The following is a 21,263-nucleotide window of genomic DNA, read 5'->3' as shown; positions in this document are numbered from 1 at the left end:
TACTACCATAGGTTTAATTTAACTGAACTATTAAATTGTTATGAGATGCATTTGTGGGCACAGTTCCATCTTCCTCCAAAATAAATCTCTTAGAAGAGGCAAATGGGTCTTGCACATTCGTGGGCTTTTGGAAGGGTATAGGTTTGATGTGAGCCTGCTTAATGAATATTTATTTCCAAGGAAAAGCATCCATCATTGTCATTATCCTGCAGTAAAAATAGAAAAGTAGTGCATAAATTGTTCAGCAGCTGGTTGGAAAAGGTTTGAAATTAAATTGTCGTTGATTTTTTTTCTCTGACAGATTTGCATGAATCAAATTACAGAACTGTCATGAATAGCTCTGTGTTTTAAAACTGAGCTTTTGATTTTTTTTTCACTCCCATTCAGAAAGAATCTATTTTAATTAATCTGTGAAAAGAAAAATAAGTTTATTTACAAGAATCAGTGGTAACAGCTTTGAACATTTCCTCCAGAGTAAATATGTTTAGTAGGACTTAAACATGATTGCTCATTATCAAATAGGATAAATATTGAATACAAGTAAGAAATTGCTAATATCAATTGTCATAGCACTGACTTTTCCTATCAAAGTCATGTGAAATTGTAAAATATGAAGTTTTGTAGCAAAAAAATTGTAGCAAAAATCTGGTAGCTTTTAACATTTACTAAACTGTAATATTTTAATGAGCACATTTAATGTATCTGCTGAAACCAGCTCATAGGAATGTTTTTCTCTTCATTTTAAGCTTTAGGGAGTGGAAAAGTCAGATAGAGAAATCAAGTCTTGTCACTTTATCTCATAAAGTGAGCATTGCAATGTTTTCATCATCCCATTACAAGTTCTTTCAAGGATTATGACATACAGTACCTCAGCTTTTCTTCATCACTGTGCTGACAGTACTTTACTGACAATTTAAATATTACAGTTCTGTCAAAGATGAAACTTGAGTTGATTGTACAGAAAATTGTGGTTCATAGACTGATGAATTAGAAAAGTTGGCCTGATATACTGTCAAAACAGGACAACTATTGTTATAAGCGCAGACATTATTTCTGTCTGCTACTGATGATGTTCACATTGATGGAGTTCACAATCTTTGAGCTACCTGTGTAGCATTGGTTATGATTACAATGGATTCAATTGCATGAAAAAATGTAGTGTTAAAATGCTTTCAGATTTTAGCAAATTATCCTTTCTTGCAGATGGTGTTTCCAATGTTTCCTAGAAGTTAAATCACTGTAAAATTTTGCATATATTCTGCTTACTATGGTTATGTTGTTCATACTAAGACAAAGTTTTCCTGTGTAATGATTATCTCATGCAACCTACTTGTTCAAGCTCCAGATTATTAAGTGGGAAATGTATACACTATAAAAAATATACTGATTAACCAGAGAATAAAACTAACCCATATTTATCTTTGCTAGCATGTAGGAGAAGTGCATCAAAATGAAAGAGTATACCTGGAATTTAAGAAATCTAATTTATAACTATGTGAAACTTTAGTTAGTAGAATTTTTAAGGATCACTGTCATAGACATGACATAGTTATGGCTATTCATTACTTAATTCTATTAACTTTGAATTCAAAACTTATTTCCTGAGGTTACTTGCATTATATAATTTTATGGGAGACCTGCAGTAAGGCCTGTAGATTTTAGTGCCTCTTTTTATTATTTCTTTTAATATTCTTAATTTTTTTCAGGAACATCTTATTGTAGAATATGATTATACACTTTGCTATCATATTTTTTTAATGATGTCATAGTTTTAATATGGAAAGCCATCTGGCTCTGAGGAAGAGATTTCTTATATATGTATATTAATCTCTCTAACAATTCTGCTTCTAGTTCATCTTCTTCTATATTTCCCATATGTATTTTATTTAGTTAATTGAAAATTGGGTTGGTTTCCCTGTTGTTTTTTAAATGTAGATAATTTAATGCTCTGATTCATGTTTTCTCCTTTTTTTCACCTTTGGTAATCCTTCATCTACTGACAAATAGAGCAGGTTTTTTGCACTGTTTTCTACTGTGTCATATTTCAGAATATAGGAATTCATTGGACACATCACACATCCAGGATTCTGGCAGCAAGAATCCCTTTCAAAGTGGTTTATGAAGCCAGTCATACCTATACTAGATATTGCAACTAATAATTCTATACAGATTTTTAAACTGTAATTAATTTGTGAAATTTTTCCAGCTGTCCATGCTTACTAACAACTGTGCTGTTACTGGATTTCATGTTAGTAGAAAAAGCATGAAATATTGTAAAAAAATCTGCTATACATATAATTATAAATTATCATTCTACAAAATTTCAGAATCAAAAAAATGTATTTTTAATCTTACACAGTGGAATACATATTTGATGTGTACTAAGTGATTCTTATCAAGAATAATCACATAATATGAAATTCAGGGTGATTTTTCTGCTGTAGCTCAATAGAACCCAATTACCCATTCCTTAGAGCTGAGTGTGCTCACATGCACTCTCCAAATAGATCTGTCAGTAACACTGTGCTTGGTGACAGATTTGTACACAAATAGCCAAGGAACTGAATTTTTACTGGAAGTTCTCTCTCTCTGGCAGATAAAGACAAATTCCAGGTAGTGAAAATGAGCTGGACTTGAGTCTCTAGCACTCGGATTTCTCTTTTAAGAGCAGTGAGATGGATCAGTCCCTAAAGGCTACTGTCACTTCAGCTGCTAATGATTTTCTGTTATCCTTTTTTTCTAAAAAATTAGCTTTGTTTGCTTCTGTTAACCACGTTACAAAATCTCCCAAGGCATTGTTGATAACTGCTTGCAGATCGTTCTCTTCAACATGAAAGATAGATGGGGAATTTGTTTGAGATACATGAGTATGTTTGTACATGTATATATATACATGGTTTGTCTTTTAATTTTTATTTTTCTCATGGACATTCTTATACTCCTTTACAGCACATCAGCTGTATCATCTTGTTCTTACTGTAGCAGCTCTGCCTTAAAAAGAAAGCAAAATTCTGGCTTAGAAATTTGATACCTTTTTAATGGACCACTAATTTTAAACAGAAGAGATTTATCACTTACCAATTCTGATGTGCTTAGATACATTTAGTCTATTTTTAATATTTAGAAAATTGATCTACTTGGTTGAAATGGCCTGAAATGTAAATATACATAGGCACTTATATTAATCTTCATTTGGTTACTTGAACATGTTGAACACAAGAAATGCCTTCTTGTGTGGCTGATATTCAGACCTACTGAAAAGAAGGCCACTTCACTCAGGTGCTTAAGTATGTCCTGGCACCTTATGAAATTTCAATTAAAGTTTCTCCTGTTCTTTAAATGTGCAATTTTTAAGTCAGGGATGAGGTTTTGTGGAAATGCTGCCTCTTTTATGTTAATGGGATATATCTTGGAATATTTAGAGGCATTTTATGTTTTTATCATCTGATATTTCTTACATTCAGATTAGAAACATTGAACATCTGAATTATCCATGCCTTGAGTGTGTAAAACAAAGATTTAAGTAGACCTGAGTAAGGAGCACAGAGTGTGAGACATTTTCTGGGAAAGTCAAATGAGATTTGTTGAGTAATGACACAGACCCAGCCAGCTTTCCCTCCACATGATAGATTGCTGACAAAGAGGAAACATGTTCCTTATTGTGACTCATTCCAGAGACAAGACATCTACCTTTCCCTTTTGATTTATAAATATTCATTTTGTCTGCTTAACGTAAGTCACGTTTTCAAGACCTAAAAATTCAAATTATTATTCATATGAGGGATGTGATGGAATGTACTTTCCCCTGCCACCCCCAACAAATAGCATATTATAATGCTAGAGCTCTAGGAACTCAGGGAACCCAGAGTATTTTTTCTTTGTTTTTGCAGGGTGGTTTTGTATGCAATTTATTCAATGCATTGCCTTCGCATTTATGTAAGGACTTCAAGTCTTATATTTTACAAAATAGTAAACACAGTGTAATAACTTTAATTAGTTAAAAAATTAGAAGTGATTTTTTTAGGTCAGGAAATGTAAATACTGACATGCAGAACCTTTGAGCAAATAGCACTTTGTTCCCCTCCAACCATCGACTTCCTCAGATCTATTTCATTCAGTCTTCAAGGAAAGGATGGGCTTTCAATTATTTTACCAGGTTATTGTAAAATTACTCCTATTATCAATATTATGGTTTAATTAGTATTTTGTACTAATCTCTCTTTTTTATGAACAATTACTTTTTATTTATAAAAATAATGTTTTGGTTTTATTTTTTAAAATCTTGATATTACAGAGCATTAAGGATAGCCTGGGGAGACTGCAAGGTCATGTAGAAATTATTAATAACAAGAAGACACCGGCTTTGAAAAATGTTACACCAAAGGAAGCAGCAAATATACAAGAAAAGCTGACTCAACTTAATTTTGAATGGGAGAAAGTTAACAAGATGTACAGGGACCGACAGGCGTAAGTGACTTTTAAAATTTTCTCATTCTGATGGCTTTCTTCAGTATTTGGCCTATTGTTGATGATTGGTTTTTTGCTTCTTTTTGTCACAAACAATAATTTCTAACTAAGGAAAGAATATCTATATAGAATTGCTGTTTAAATTGTGAATATTCTAGTAAAACTGAAAATATGAGAATATTCTTACCAGCTATCACTTGCATTGACCCATTGAACTGGTAATGCCACATAAATTGCTATGATTTATGGGATATACCTTTATTCCAGCATGAGTACTTAAGAGTTAGCAAATAACTTTGCCTTAGATTTAAAAGTCATAGTTTCAAGAATTTATTGAATTACCACAGAAAAGTCCTTGACAATTCTTCTGAGAATGAATGGCATTAATCTGATACTGAAAATCATTTTATATATATCAATAGTTCCAGTCTCGAATCTTTCCATTCATAGGAATTCAACAAAATTGGCTCTTCAGCTCTTGAATCAATGCTGAAAACTTGACATTTAAAGTTTTGTTTGCTATGCCACCTCAAAAGACAAGAGATTGATATTTGATAGAATATCACTTTTTGCACTACATATATATTTTGAAATATCATTTATCTAAGAAAATGTTTTTAAAAACTTGTCATTATTATACAAAAAATTAAATTTATGTGCAAATTATTACAATAATGATAGAATGAGACACGATTCTAAATGTGTAAGCAGTTACTGGAAGAAAAAAATACTTCATGTGCGTTTAGCCTGTACCAACTTTTCTCTGCAATCCAATCCTTTGTAACTTCTATGTTTTCTTTGTTTATAAATATTGGTAAACAGCTGTCACTTTGCATATTCCTAGAGACGTTATTTCCACTGTCAGCCGGTCACTAGCTTTGATTTTTGATTACTGGAGAGAGAAGAGAGTAAAGCTTAAAAAATAATAATCAGAGAGATAAATAGTAAATAATCTAAATCAGTAATCTTTGTGTCATCTCTGCTTAATCTCAACAGTTAAAGTGTAAGAAACTGAGACAGATTTATAGTCTGGTAAAGTTTACAAATTCTTCTTTGCCTGTTGTTTTGTTGGTTTTGGTTTTTTCAAATAGCAAGTCCTGTTCTAAAGAAAATTCCTTCTAAGTCATGATGCCATCTACAGAAATGAAGGATAAATTAGAAAAAGGTTGAAGAAAATCTGTTTGCACAGATAATAAGACCAGGAGATATTTGCTGTTGAGCTTTTCCCAAAGACTGACTTTGCCTAAAGTCTTACTGGTTTAGTATACCAAGGTTTGAGAAACCTTTGGAATCTCCTTTCCCTAGAGACTGGCTTTGCCCAATCTGTTACTGTTTTAGTAGACCAATCTTTGAGAAACCTTTGGAATCCCCTCATATGCATTTTCTGCCACTTGTGCATAGCAAGGACAGCAATTTAGTTAGTTGAAAGCTTGGACTATGATCACTGACACTCAATTATTCATTATTTAGGCTCTAGTGGTATTTAGCCAGCAGCAGAAGTCTTGTGAGGTGAAATGAATTAATGATTGTCAAGTATTTTGAGGTCATGAGACAAAGGCAGTGGAGAACTGTAAAGTATGATTACTGTCTAGCTGGCCTTTGCCTGGGGCACTTACCCTGGTCCAGTGTGATGGACAGCAGCTCAAGGTGATGATAAGCTTGACTGCTCTCTGATTTGCACACCTTTATTTTTCTTTTTAATATTTTGGGTTTGGTGTCAGCCTTAAAGAGGTTTTTATTGAACTCTAGATGGTCCCTGTAGCTTCTGCTGTTCTTTGAGGGGCATTTGGACTGCACACAAATCCAAGGGATGAGGTGAAGGAAGACAATGTGGCCTTTAGCATTTTACCTCTAGCAGTTTGTGTCTGTAAGGGGTGAAAGTACCAGTGTAACTCTGCCCTTGGGACATGGGTGAAGCTGTGTTTAGGAGATATGCTATTGATGATGATACTAAAGGACAGATATGCAATTATTATTGGAGCTGTCTTGCTTTCAAGGGAGCGTGTCTAAGTGAATGTGAGTATTCCATGTTTGAAAGGTACCAGGAACAAAAATACTGGGACTGTTTTCATTTCTGAATATTAGTTTTATGAAATCAAAGGCTTGTGATAACATGGAAATTATTGTTTTAATAAATGAAAAGTCAACTATTGCTATGACAGATGGAAGAACAAAGCAACTTTCCCTACCATTGTAGTTAGTAGCAGAGAGCTCACTCTAAATGTTATAGAAACAATTAGAAACCTTCATGTTGCATTTTTTTGTGTGAAATGGATTTCCTTGAAGTCCTGATTCATATCTAGATACTTTGTAATTAACTCTAGAGTAAGTTCCTTTTAATTAGAAATCAAAATAGATTTTCAGTTTGTTTTATAGCAGAGCCTGCACAGTTTGACAGAAATACACTATGAATGGTGAGCACTCAAATAGCTTTACAAGTGCAGTTCTTCTACAGTTTTTGAAAATCTTATTTCACACTTTTACTTTATCATATTTCCTGTATTTAAATAAGAGTTCATATTGTACTTAGAGTATATAGTGTACTTAATATAACAGACAATATTTCATTGGGAAAAAAATATGCTGTGGTCATCCTAGAGTACCCTTCCAGTACCTTTAGAAACCTGGGATGAATGCAAATTTTTTTATTCTTTCACAAACACAGTGAACAACTGATCTTCACTAGCTAATTTTTAAAGTCAAGCCTGTATCTAAGCATGGTTCTTTGAAAGGAGTGACTTTCTTTTCTATTCCAATTAATATCAGAACATGGTAACTCATTGTGTTCCCAACAGATAAATGGGAATGACATCATCTTACACCAAGTGGAATTTGTTTCCTTGGTTTCAGTTTTATGAGTGCAAAAAAATCTCCAGGAAACAGCGGTGGCCTGATTTGTCTTTTGTGAGATAAAGAGCGACTGATGATTTAATTTATAACTTCAACCTTTGCTTTATACTAAATTTTTATGTTATCTTTCCAAATGTTGTATTAAGATAATAGAATCTGAATTTTGAAAAGTAAGGTTTTAGTGCCAGCAAGAATAACCACTCAGATGTCATAGTTTTTCCTGTCCTTGTACCAGAATTTCACAATAGTCTTTCTTCTTTCCAGCAGTCTTAAATACTGGGGTTTTTTTGGCATTAATCATGATTATTTAGGAAGTGACATTGCACCAGGTCCCTGTATACCGATTAAATGAAAACATATAATCTTTTTAAATGAGAACATATCATTTTTGGGAAAAAAGACGCATAGAAGATAGGCTTTTAAACTACTGTCTTATATCACTTTTTATCCTATCAGCATGCCACTTGTAAAAGGCTTTGTTTGCCTTTTCAGGATACTGTCTTCCCATGATATTTATGCCTAAGTGTTTCTTCTGTAAACAAGTGCTTCCTAAAATTAAGGGAGCACTGTCAGCAATTTGAATCAATGAAGTGAAACAAAGTTTTCCAAAATAGATGTTAATTTAAAATATTTCTTTAGGAATTGCAGATGAAAATGTTAAAAAAAAAGACATACATGGCAGAAAAAGTTAGAAAAATACTCAAATGAATATAATTCAAAAGCAAAATACTGAATTACCAGGCATCTAATTTTTGCCTTTTTTATGTCTTATTTAAGAATTATCTTCCAGGGCCTACATTACTGACTGCATCACTGCACATCTAATTGATCTCAAATCCACTAAAAATTAAATGTTGTGAGAGAATGTGGAGAAGTTGATATCAGATATCTTTTGAAAGTACTTCTATATAATTCTCAAAAGTAGAAAAAAATGATATGCCAATCTTGTATAAGAAAAGAAAGCAAATCCATAATAATGATAATAAAAATATATTGAGGCTGTATGAAATTCACAGACAACTAGCAATTTTTATAGTAATAGGAGCAAACCATAAAAATAGTAAATAGATTTCTACTAAGAATTAGTTTCATTTTTGGATAACAGTACAACTGTCAACTTTTTCTGAATAACAGTAAATTAGCTCTTGATTATCTTGGTAAGGGTGTAGGAAAATATTTATTATACATAAATAATTGATTTATTGTCAGAGAAATTTTATTTTTTGGTAATATTTTTATGACCACATAGTAGCAGATGTCATAGTCCCTTACTGATATATTCTGTTGAGTTGATAACTAATCTGATCCATGGATCTAGATATTAGAAAAAAGAAATACTTTAATTTTTCAAATGTAAGTAACCTGCCTATGTTCTGAATTACTGCAGAACAAGAAAGCCTTGAGGACATTCCTGTTTATAGTATCTGAATCAAATCCAGCTTCTGTGCTCTTCTTGCTTAGCAGAAATTATAGAGATTGAGAGATGTGCATTCAGCCCACGTGATGTATTAAGAGTAAAGTTATCTTTTCATAGTGTGAGATATTTTCTTGGAGGAGTATCTATAAGCAACTGACAAACCCAGATGTTAGAATACTAAGGAAATTATTTTATTGAGTGTAGATTTCCAGAAACATTTAGGTACCTCAACCCTTCTTTCATGGCTTCCACCTCTTACTTCAGAGTGGTCCAACTCTCTCATTCATCCCATGCAAATCTTGTGCAGATTTCTCTTTAACATTCCACTATGAAACCATGCTTAGGTCTGAATCCCTGTGTGACTGTTCATTATACAACTAAATTAGCCTTTCAAAGAATCCAAACTGAAACCAAAAGATAAAAAGGGCAAATTTAGAACTTTTAAGAAAAAGGGTTTGGAGCCTTGAGTACCGTATCTGTCTTAAGGAACATCAAATAGAATTATCGTAGGTGATTCTTTAATTTTAATTAGATATAGTAGGGAGCCATTTAGGCTCTTTATGTTTTCCTTCTCAGAGTTTCTTAGTTGTGGATTTTTAATTTCCATCTGAGGCACTAACAATGCTGTGTAAATGTGAAGTCATTGAAGATATGAGTCATGGAACCTACCTGTAGCTATCCAGGTTTTAGTTACCTATTTTACAGTACTTGCTTGTGTTCTTTCTCAATTCAATCCTGCCAGGCAATCCTTTCACAGGTAACTGCTGTACTATATATTGTGAGTCTCTGACTCTTCAGGGAGACCAGACAAGATAAGACTAGAGACATTGCTTTTGGATAGATAAAATTAGGGGAGATTAATCTTAAGCTAGAATGTATAACAAAACAATGCAGTTTAATTTATATCTAAATGTGTTGTTATATATCTCCTTCACTATGCCCAGTCAGCATTTCTTTGTACTTGCTTCAACTCTGACAAAGTGAATGACAAAAATTAATGTTAGCTGGCATTGTTTCAATACTGGGAGAAGAGCAACTAGTGGAAGGCATAGGTATTTTAAGAGAAAGTGAGAAATAGTGGCTGTTCTCTTCTGAAAAAATGTCCGCTCACACATTTCTGTTGAGGTTGTAGGTCTTGTTATTAGAATTACCCTTGGCTCAGGATTCAAGGTGAAAGTGAAAACAGAACAGATTAGTTCATCCCCAATGTGAGAAGAAAATTATTTCCTTTCTAATGTTAATATCAAAATAGTTACCATGCCTTATTTACATACAGGCTAGATTTTTTTTCCCTTCCTTTCTTTCACAGTGACTCAAATTGTTCATTTAGATTTTGAAAAGGGCAGCTTATAATGTTTGACTCTTGCAGCCAACATTAGTTGTTAATTCATTTCCATACCCTGCTTACTGTACAAAAATGCATTCCATAGCAGTTGCTATATAATCAAATTCTTGCAACAAATTTGCCACTTGATTTACCCCATAATATTGCACCATCAAATTAATGTATTGGTAAGTTTCACTGGTTACTTAATTGCTAGCAAATAAGTATAAAATAATATATAACAAGCAGGTGTAATATAACTTATAAATGTTTTATTATGGACAATCTAGATAGGGCTTTCTGTCAATGTTTATAACATAAAGAAATGCAAAATATATACAAATATTTGTGTGGCTTAGTTTATAAGTAAAAGGATTCAATTTGTAGCAAAGTTGGAAAATATTTTTACCTTAGGTATGGCCATTCAAATGTCTCTTTTCATGGGGTACTATATATAAGATCAACTTCTAAGTGGAACTGTTTTAAGTGAAATCTAAAATTATTTGTTAAACTTTAATAGCAAATGTGAGGCAGGATAAGAAATAACACTGCAGCTTTTGGGAAAAGAGCTATGTTTATTAAATCCCTTTCATAGTGTAATTAAAGAGTTTAAAACAGGAAAATGTTATGGGAATTGAAGGTGCCTGTATTGTAAAATGAGGTGAAAATAATTCAGAATTTCTTTTAATAAATAGAGGAGATAATCTTGCATGTGTTTGTGCTGTGAAAGTGTTTCAGATGAAAAAGAATCTTGCATGTTTTAAAATCTCCAACCTCAAGGCTGACAATTAGCATAACTTAGCATAACTTTACTGTAAAATGCTCAGTGACAAAACTGCACCACATTCATACAGGAATTATTGTAGAGCCTTTTTCTGCTGTACAAACAAAGATTTTCACTGAAATGTCTGGGAAATGTTGTGGCTTAGTCATGAATATGTGGGCTGTAGAGCTATGGGAATGCAAATATGTATGAAGAAAATTGCAGGCAGAAGCAAATAGACTCTGAGCCATCTGGATATGAACTGTCTTGGGCCTTCATGTCAGATACTCAAAAAAATATGACATGGTGGGCAGTGTCATAAGCTATGAGACACAGCTGGAATGAAGGGTCTACTTGCTTTAGGGACAATACTGTGTTAGTGCATCTCTGTAACTTCCCAGATTGTCCTGATTTATGGCCAACCATCTCAAAGCACATGCAGAGCTCATTCATGCTTAGCTGCATCCATCCATGTAGATATAGCCTAAGAGAACTGCAGGATATCCTCAGGTCCAAAACTTTATTTGCAGTGACTTCCATTACCTTCTGTAAGTGTTGACAAATAAGGTATATTTTCACTGTTGGTATTAGATCACTGCATTGTGCTGTGCCAGAAATTTTTAGCTGGATGAATATTTAGCTGGGTCTGCTGTGCAATGGATGAAGGATGAGATTGCAGGAACTTCCATTAGGTCCAATGCATATTGGATGTACTAAGGTGAGCTCCTTTGCAGAATTCCCTTGAAGCTTTTTAAGGAATTGCTGCTCTCTAATTGCCATGGTGCAGTGCACACTTCCCTGCTAGTACTTCCCAGGAAAGCATTTTTGGCAGTAGAGGGAGCCTAGTCCTTGAACATCTGTAGCTAAAGTCAGAAGTTACAGTTTTCTGTTTTATACAGTTTTCATCACTGTTTTTCTCAGCTCTCAGTACATGTTGTTGCTATCATCTAATAAATATAATTTCCTTTTGCTTCCTCCAGGGCAGTTTGAATGGAACTTTTTTCTTTTATTATATGTATCACATAAACCCCTATGTGCCAAAGAGACAAAGAAGACACACATTAAGTTTATAGTAGAAAGCAGCAGGTTTTGTGTTAGTCATAGACTCTGGTACTAATAGTTTTGAGGTTACAAGGTTCAGTCTGGTGACCTTCAGTAATTCAGGGGGGATGGTCAGCTTTGAAATTTTCTTTTTTTTTTTTTATGGGCAAGTCAGTGTTTGAGGTGATTTTGGTAAAGCTAGTTAATATTTCTGGTGTGATCCAAAATGTTACAGCTATGGAACTGAGAAAAACTGTTTACTTTGTCTAATTCTTATAGCACTATGTACACTGCACATTAATAGAATAGTTTCTGCTCCCTAAAATTTTACCCTTGAGATTAATTTAGCCTTTTATTTATTTATTTTTATTTGTCTGTGGAACTATGAATATTGTTTATGATAGGAAAAAAGGTTTCCTTCTTAACTTGAAGCAGCGTATTGCAGGGATGTTTTGTAAAAGTAGGCAAAACTCCTTTTTCCTGTTTACTGTTATTTTGGGGGAACTGTGGCATTCCATCCTTATCAGAAAGGGAGTACCCTAAATTTATAGATACCATTTCAAAAAGGAACAACAAAAGTAAGATGGGCCATAAACACTTAAAAAGTTTTGTTACTAAACTATATACATTATGGAAGTTGGTATAAGTCTGTTATAGTATAAGTAAACAGTGGTGGATTTTGACTAAGGGGTCAGGTGAAAGAGAAGAGAAAGAGAGAAATTTAAGACAGGGAGAGAGAGAAAAAAGAGAAAAAAAGAGGGAAAAGGCTGCAGGGATCCAGCTGATGGGGTGTGCACCACTCAGGCTTTGTGGAGGCACATTTTTAAAACTAAGTTTTCCCCACCCTGGAGCTAAGTTTCTTGCTTTCTTTGCAAATTAGTTATCATCTTCAGTTTGCTCTTCTGGATATCTCTGAAAATAGGTCAGAGATTTTGTGGGGGATTTTAGGAGTCTTGACTGGGGAATAAAGAGTACTGGGTTGGCCTTTGGCCAACAGTCCATGCCCTCTCCTCGACCTCATTCCTGTGCTTGCCTGCACTGTGTTCTTAGCTGCAGGAGCCAAAAAAAGGACAATTGTCCCATGAAAGCACTGCCCTACCTCTGCCTGGCCCCTCCCTCAGCCACATGCTGTTCTTTCTCACAGTGTGCTCTCACCAACAAGCCTTGGTTGGCTCTGACCTTCTGGCTATTGGTGTTTGAGACATGCTTAACCACTCATCTCCTGGGCTTCTGCAGGGGCTGTGTCATAAATGCATTGCAAGTACTTTTTTCCAATGTTATATTATTTTTTTCTTCCTGAAATATATATTTTCTTCTAACTTAGACTTTCATTATTTCATCTGGTTGGTAATTTGAAGTGTCTAGTTGCTTTTCTAGTAAAAGAGAGATGAATTCTTAGTGTAAGGTTGAAAATTTTCTTCCAGCAGTTACACTAAAATAAAATGAGTGACAATTATTTTGCTGTTCTCCTATATCATTAAGCCTGATATCACTCAGGAAAATTTGGTTTGGTAATAACTCCATTAAGACCTTGAGGCAATTCTCTATCTATTAGGGCTACATAAGGATAACACTGTAAAATTGTATAGCCTCAATTCTAGTCAGATTATCTGATTTACTCTTTCTGTCCACAAGTCTTGTATGACAGAGACAAAATTATAAAGAAGTGGGTGCCAAGACTGAAAAACAATAAAGCAAAAAATTCAGATAAAATTCCCATAGAATACCAAGCATACCTATATTTTGCATCCGTGCATGCATTAGCTGGATGACTGGAACACAGTTGCCAATCAAAATGGAACTCGGGGACCCTCTGCTTGTCTTTTTGGAGTGTTAAAACAAGTAAAATGTTATTTCTTCTCTTCAGCAACCAATTTTTCAAAATCCTATAACAGCACAAATACCTCTGAGACTTCCTTCTAAGATTTGGCTGAAATTGGCTAAAAGGCTGGAAAATTTATTATTGGAAATGAATGATGGACAACATAATCACTGAAGTTTCATTTCCTTAGTTTGTATTTGTTTAGCCTGTAAGTCATAAAAAATTCAGCAGAATCCCTTTTAGCAACTTATCTCTGTATGATTACACCTTGCTGCCATATTTTCCCTTTTTCCTGAGCTGTGTGGGATCTAGCTATGGTGGCTTAGAGAGTTTTCATTTCCTTAATTAGTGTCATAGAATCACCGAATAATTCCAGTTGGAAGGACTGTCAGGGACTCTCCCAGTCTAACATTCTGCACAAAACATGGTCAACACTAGCAGACCAGGTTACTTTAGCCAGACACGTCTTAAAGACCTTCAACAACAGAGACTGACCAACTTCTTGACAACCTGCTCCACAGCTTGACTGTCCTCATGATGCAATTTTTCCTTATATCTGGTCTAAACTTCTCATTTGCTTTTATGCCTGTTGCCTTTCATCCTCACGCTATGCACCCCTGTGACTGTGTTTAAAGGGGTCCCAGGATGAGGGAAGAAACGAGGATCTGACTCCATGTTTCAGAAGGCTTGATTTATTATTTTATGATATATATTATATTAAAACTATGCTAAAAGAATAGAAGAAAGGATTTAATCAGGAGGCTGGCTAAGAATAGAAAAAGAAAGAATGATAACAAAACCTTGTGTCTCAGACAGAAAGTCCAAGCTACCTGACTGTGATTGGCCATTAATTAGAAACAACCAACATGGGCCAATCACAGATGCACCTGTTGCATTCCACAGCAGCAGGTAATCATTGTTTACGTTTTGTTCCTGAGACCTCTCAGCTTCTCAGGAAGGAAAGGAAAGGAAAGGAAGGAAATCCAAAGGAAAGGATTTTCCATAAAAGATGTCTGTGACACACCCCTCCGAAGAGCCCGACTGAAGCTCTTCAATGACCTCCTCACAGAGCAAGGGCCCCAGCCCCATGACTTCGTGGTGTTGTCCTGCTGAATTCACTCCAGTTCATTAAAGTCCTGTTTTGACCAGTGCAAAACTTGATACTGTGTTCTAGATGTGCACAGTGAGGCCTCAGTGAGGAAGGGTAGTCTTTTCTCTCTGTCTGCTGGCTGTGCTGCTGCCAACGCAGCCCAGGATATATTTGGTTGTTTTGGCTAACAAGGCACACTGCTGGCTCATGTCCCACTTGCTGCCCACAGTACCCCAGATCCTTTTTTGCAAAGCCACTTCCCAGCCAATCAATTTCCAAACTATATTTTTGTAAGGGGTTCTTCCTTCACAGGTGCTGGACTTTGCATTTCGTGATTAATTCAATGGGGCTTCTGTTGGCTCAGCCTTATTTAGCTCCCTCTAAATGGAAGCTCTGTGCCTAAGTATGCTGACTTTTCCACTTCTTCCACTTTAACCCTATGGGGGATGGAGGACTTTAGAACAACCCTCTTGGGGTTGTTAGCAGATGGAAAATTAGATTTGAGCAGGCAACATGCACTTGCAGCCCAGAAAGCCAATGGCATCTTGGGCTGTAAAGCCTTTGCTGTCTCAGTGTCCTGGGGTGAAGCCTGGCTGGGGGAAAAGACTTGTAGGGTTTGAGTTCCGTGACATAATTCTCAACTTGCCCTTATCTGCTTCTAGGACTTCACCTTCTTCAATCTTGTCTGTAAGCATGAAGGGCAGGGAGATCCTGCTGGTCCTTCTCCTTTTTTACAGGTTCATTATATTTTTCAGACTTTATGCAATTTTATTCTTTTAGAGCTCTGATGTCATACTCATGAAGAAAATGCATAATGCTTGTTTGAATGGTAGGGGGTACTTAGTCTGGTGGAAAATCCTGCAAAGAAATCAAGACCTTCTGATATAAGTATTCTCCCTTTAAGATATCTAAAGTCTCATGCATTCATCAGTAAGATTTCCTGCAGTCTCTCTCTAGAATTTGCTTGATATAGTCCTCTGGAATATGTTAATAATCAGAGGTTATTGTTCTGTGGTCCTGCGGTGTCTGTCCATCTTATCTAGGAAAGGACTTGGATATATTAAACTTTTAAAGATTTTAAAAGTTTCAGAAAAGCAAGTATCTGCTTCTCAACAAACCAGAAACTGTGAATATAATTTCTAACTATGCAGATTTTCAGAAATGTATTCTAAGTCTCACTTCATCATTTTACTCACAGTGTTTCTTTCAAACATTCAAACTCTTGTTGTCAGTTCTAGTTAATAAATTCTAAAAGTGATAGTGTTTGGTTTTCCTTTATCACTACTAAACAAAGAGCTTCTTTCCACCATTTTTGTTAGCTATTATTGTAAAGTGCTATGTCTGTCTACAAAACTGTTTTTCCTGGCCATAAATTTGCCTTCCTAAGTATAAAGCATTGCTATAGATTGAATCCTCTGTACATTTATCTTTTTGTGTGTAGTTGCATGCAAGTATGAAAGTGCTTTTAGCTGCTCCATTCTAATTTTGCTCTCAGGCTGAGAGAAATTGCAGTTCTATTTGGAAACATTTTGAGAAAGGGTAAAGAAACTTAATCTTTATAAGGCTTTATGGTCCAGGTTTTTTTTACCAATGCAGCACTTTATTCTGCAGACCTGGAAGTTAAGTGGTTTTAGGTAAAAACACCTGTATGCATAATTCTTGGCTGCCATAAAGCTTAGAGCTTTCTAAGCCAAGTTATTCTCTAGGTGCAAGGCTTTAGAGCACTCATCTTCCTGGCAAAATGAGGCCTTTAAAACTTTTGACACTGATGTTTAATATCAGCCTAAGAAAGGAGTTGGCTTGTGCCACTTCCTTGCCACGAGGGGGAGAATTTTCTTTTTCCTTGTTCCCTTTTATCTGCTGCAGTGAACATAACTACTTGAGCTGAATTTCTGCCTTATGTTCTCATAATATTGTTATGGGTGGGATACTCACACATGAACAGAAATTTTCACATGAGACGTGTCAAATCCTATGAGCTCATCAGTATGTATCTCATGATAGTCTTATATCTTTTTGAGAAAGAAATCATATGGACTAAAAAGTGATATGGTAATGGGAAATTGAATTTTCTACAAAAAAATGAGAGAATACATTGAAGAAAAAAATAGGCTATCAATATTTGTATGTTTTGTCTGTTAGCATAGTTAAAGAAAAGAAAAATATAAGGAAAATGTAGCTGAGAATATTCTAAATATTCTTTAAATAGATGTAAAATCAATAATTTGTAGCATATATTCCCCGTAGTAGAAACAAATGCCCTTGTTTCGATTCTCAGAGAAAAGAAGAAAAATGAAAAAATATAAGCTCAGTTTAATAGCTGTTTAGAAGCAAGCACATTTTAAAGAATTCTGATTCCTAGGATTCATCTATTTAGTATTTATTCAGTAGCTTCCTCAGATTTCATCCATCATCTCAGAACTGTTTGCCAAAATCTACGTTCTTCTAATGTTTTTAGCATGATAAAATTGTCACTTTGATTTTTAAAAGTGATCTCTGAAAGTAGGATGCTGACAAAAATAGTAAATCTCAACTTCCAGTGTCATCATTGTGTTCTAAAGCAGTAAAAGGTCAGAACTCGTTAACTCAGGAAAATTAATAGTTTAGGGATGTAGTCTGAAAAAAATGTTAAACTATTAATCATTTGTTTAAAATGCTTTGTTTAAACATTTATTTTTTAATATTTTGTGGAAATATCTATTAATATGATTCAGTGTTTAATATAGACTGCCTATATTATTATAGCATACAAAATGCAGTTATTGATGGCTTCCCATGTAGAACTAAAAAGTAATCAGTCAAATTGATTTGCAAGTTTCACTGCATAACAGAATTTTCTAAAAATCATCAAGACATTTGTTGAATATTTTGCTTTTTCAAAGCCAGACTCTGCCCTTTTATCATGTTTTACATATAAAGTTTTCTTTAATGACAGACATTCTGCAATTAAAGCTTGCATTTTATTGCAGGACCACTCAAGACACATTGCTTTCCCCTGATCCATGAGATTCTCTCCTGATTACTCTCTGGCAAAACCTTCAGAAGTGTTTTCTTGCTATGCACAAGACACTTTTACTCAGATATCATATGGTTAATCAAAAGAAATCATAAACAGTAATAGAAGCTGTCTTATGTATTAAACAGTTCCTAATTCCATATCTAGTCCTAGTCACCTCTTTTTGAGTTTCCTTAACAAATCTGGCTAAATCAACTCAAAACATCCTAAAAAATTATATTATTTTCAGTTCATAAATAAGACAAGAAGAGCTGTGATAATCAGGTGCTTTTTAAAGGTTAGGTGCAGATATTCTAATTTTCCAAGAAGTGAACCTTAAATTCCATCCTAATGCTCTGCCCACAAGAACACTTCCCTCAAGTGCCACCTTTATGGACATAAGGAGGGACTGAAGTGAGAAGCTGTGTGAGATGCTAGAAATAAAAAAAATGTTCAGAAAATATTTGCCCTTTTTTGTGTGATTTTATTTTTTCTTGTTTTTTCCCCTTTTATTCCCTGCCTGCTCTCCCCTGAGCCCTGTGCCCGTGGGGCTGGGGCAGCCTTGTGCCTTTGCCACATTCCCAGGGCAGGATTGGCTCACAGCAAAAATGCTTTGTCCATCTTTCCAGCATAATTTTTCCTGCTTATGTCAGGACATAAAATACCCTCTGAATAGCTGGAAACCAAGATGAAATGTAAATCTGGGGAATCTCTGAGTTGCTCTTTTCCACTCAGGTTCACAGGCCCTCATGTAACACAAAAATGTGATACAGACACATACTGTGCCATGAATCTTTTCCTCTGGACTTTTTAAGGCTCTTCCATAATTAGTGACTTATTTCTATTATCCTCCCTGATTTCAGTGTAGAAATGGTGAGATTAAGATTTCACCATTAAGGCTTTTATATAATGGAAAAAGTATTTCTGGCTTTTGTAAACAGATGAAAGACTGGCTAGCATCTTACAATGAATATTAATTTTAAAAGCAACTATGCTGATAAAATAAAATCAAATCAATAATATAATCAAGCAAGAAAATGAAGTTAAAAACCATAAAGGTCCAAAACACCCCAGGTTCAAATATTTTAGTTATGATTGCTTTAAGCATTTTTCTTTTTTTTTTTTTCCTTTTTTGCTACACACAACTGTGTGTCTTGTCTGTGTGTACAGCATTTGACAATGTGGTAGATCAGTAAAAAATCAGAAGGCATAGAACTACTAAACAGAATAATGCTGCATTTCCATATTGTCAGGGTGATTAATGACAACCACTGTAGTTTGCCAGTAAAGGAAAAGGAAAAAATGTTGCTGCCTTTCTGAACTGATACTCTTTAGTGGACACTGTGGGAGTCTGCAGGCCCAGAAATAAATTCCTCTAATAACCATGAGTGTCTCTGTCCCTGCAGGGCACTAAACAGACCAACAATTCTCTTCACTATCTTTAAATCCTCTGGCACAATAGCAGTGCCAGTTCAACTGCATTTCTTTTCTCCCATTTGGATGCACAGTCCTTTGGTCAGTTCTCCAAGTCTTTCTGCATCTTCCACACACAGGATAGACCTTATTTCCAAGGTGTCTGCATGGAAAGCACCCATGAAACATGGCAATCCTAGCAATCACTGAGCTGTTCACAATTGTGGTTTTGGCATCATTTCTCCAATCACTTCTGAAAATGCAGTTTGTAGACTATTGTAAACAATTGTAAACAATACCTGTGTACTCTGTTCCATTGTAAAAATGGGAGGGCAATTATCCATATGAGACAAAGAGAAGGGGATCTGTAGTTTGATGGCAAGTAAGTACAAGGCTCTTGTAACAAACTGTCTTCTGCCTCCTTATTCTGACTCAATTATGTCACCGTATAAGTCAGTCAGCTCCATTGCTTTCACTGGATTTGTGCTACTTGAGAAAGGAAAAAGTAGAAAAAGATCACTAGAACTCATGACTCTTGAAAGAGAAAGAAATAATTCTGCAACAATGTTTTGTTTCAGCTTATGGTCCATGGAGCAATAGTGCACAAATATACAATATATGAAAACATTTATAGAAAGAGATTTCGCAGTCAGTTTGAGTCTCCAAGTCAGTTCCCACCTGGATTTGCTGTTTTTATTAAACTCCTTTTTCAGACTTGTCATCTAATGCTGTAGTCGATAGTAGCAGAAGTTACAGATGCTTAGTTTTTGAAATCAAGTCCATGACATTCAGTGCAGGCAAGATGTAGCATCTTGCCTGGTGAAAGAAAATAGTACCTAATCACAGCTGCTAAATCCTTTTTCTTCATCAAGTTATTTCAGTAAGTGTTGCTGTTAACTCAACAGTCTAGTCGTGATCCTCCGAAGTATCCTCTAAAGTATTATTATTCTTCTAAAGCAGGGAAGATAGTGACATCATAAAATGTGTGTGGAAGACCAGACAGCTACAGAAGCTGAGCTGGGTAGCACCACAGACCTCCTGACCTGGTGCAGTGGAAGCTATGGGAGAGATAAACCCAAGGCCAGAGCAAGTGGAGACCCCACTCTGGCCACTCTGATGAGAGAGGAGGCAACAAGGCCGTCACTGGTGCAAGGGAGTGTAACAGGGACTTGGTAACTTGATAACTGAAAAGATTGTGTTACTAAGGGAACAGGGGCAAAGGGGTCTGAGTGGAACATCTTGCATGGGAGCTAGAGAACTATAAATACTGATGAATAGTGTAATAAACTGGCCTGGCTTGCATAGCACAGTCCTGCAAATAGAAAGGTAGAATACACAGCATTGAGAGTAGCTGCTAGAAATGTTGAAACAGTAACATAGAACATGCTTGCCATGATCTGATCATTGCAGAACATGTTAAGACAGAGAAGAAATTATAAATCAGCATTTATAGTCATTCTGGGATACCTCAGTGAATTGCCTTTGAGCTTTGAGTGTACTTAAAAGGAAAATAGGGGAAAGAATGGAATTCTAAATTCAGCTTGCTTTGTGTGCTGGCATAACTGGGAGCTCTGGGAGTGTGCTAAAGTAGCCTCTACACTCTCCAAGATTCTGATAGAGACAGAGGAAGAGCACAGTTTTTGTGAAGACTACCACACAGTTGAATTGTGTGCTGTGTAAGCTTCTACAGTCTTGAATATGATATGCCCATGAATGGAGTTGGAGAAGGTTGTATTGAAAGAAAAAGAAAAGGTCTGTGAACAATTTGTAGTTTTCTAGGACTTATCATTATCTAAGATTTTTATATTTTTTGAATTTCCAACTTTGATTAAAGTGCAGAGTGGTTATTCTCTACCTTAACTCTGAATTGTCTGGTTACTAGACAGTGAATTACAGAGCAGGAGTTTAAAAAAACACACAGTTTTAACTCTCTAAAATTTTCCCTCTCTCTTATTTGCAACTTCAGAACAACAATACTGTCTTTTACAAGACAGCCAAATATTCTGTTCCTCCATTTTTCTTTTTTTTTTTTTTCAAATACTTTCATTTTTATCACCTATGCAAATCCTGGGATGCAATCA

At 35.1% G+C, this 21,263-nt stretch overlaps 1 protein-coding gene across 2 annotated transcripts in view; it reads left to right on the top strand.

The window, feature by feature from the left end:
* DMD (dystrophin) overlaps window positions 1-21,263 on the top strand; it is a 1,160,174-nt gene that overhangs the window by 582,172 nt on the left and 556,739 nt on the right. For both annotated transcript variants that reach the window (XM_059491405.1, XM_059491401.1), the window contains exon 43: window positions 4,295-4,467. In XM_059491405.1, the coding sequence (XP_059347388.1) occupies window positions 4,295-4,467 (173 nt within the window). The remainder of the gene's footprint in view (window positions 1-4,294; window positions 4,468-21,263) is intronic.

This window comes from Ammospiza nelsoni, chromosome 2, assembly GCF_027579445.1.
Source record: "Ammospiza nelsoni isolate bAmmNel1 chromosome 2, bAmmNel1.pri, whole genome shotgun sequence".
NCBI lineage: Eukaryota > Metazoa > Chordata > Aves > Passeriformes > Passerellidae > Ammospiza > Ammospiza nelsoni.
Note: the sequence above shows the minus strand (reverse complement) of the source record. Positions and strands in the feature narration are given on the sequence as shown.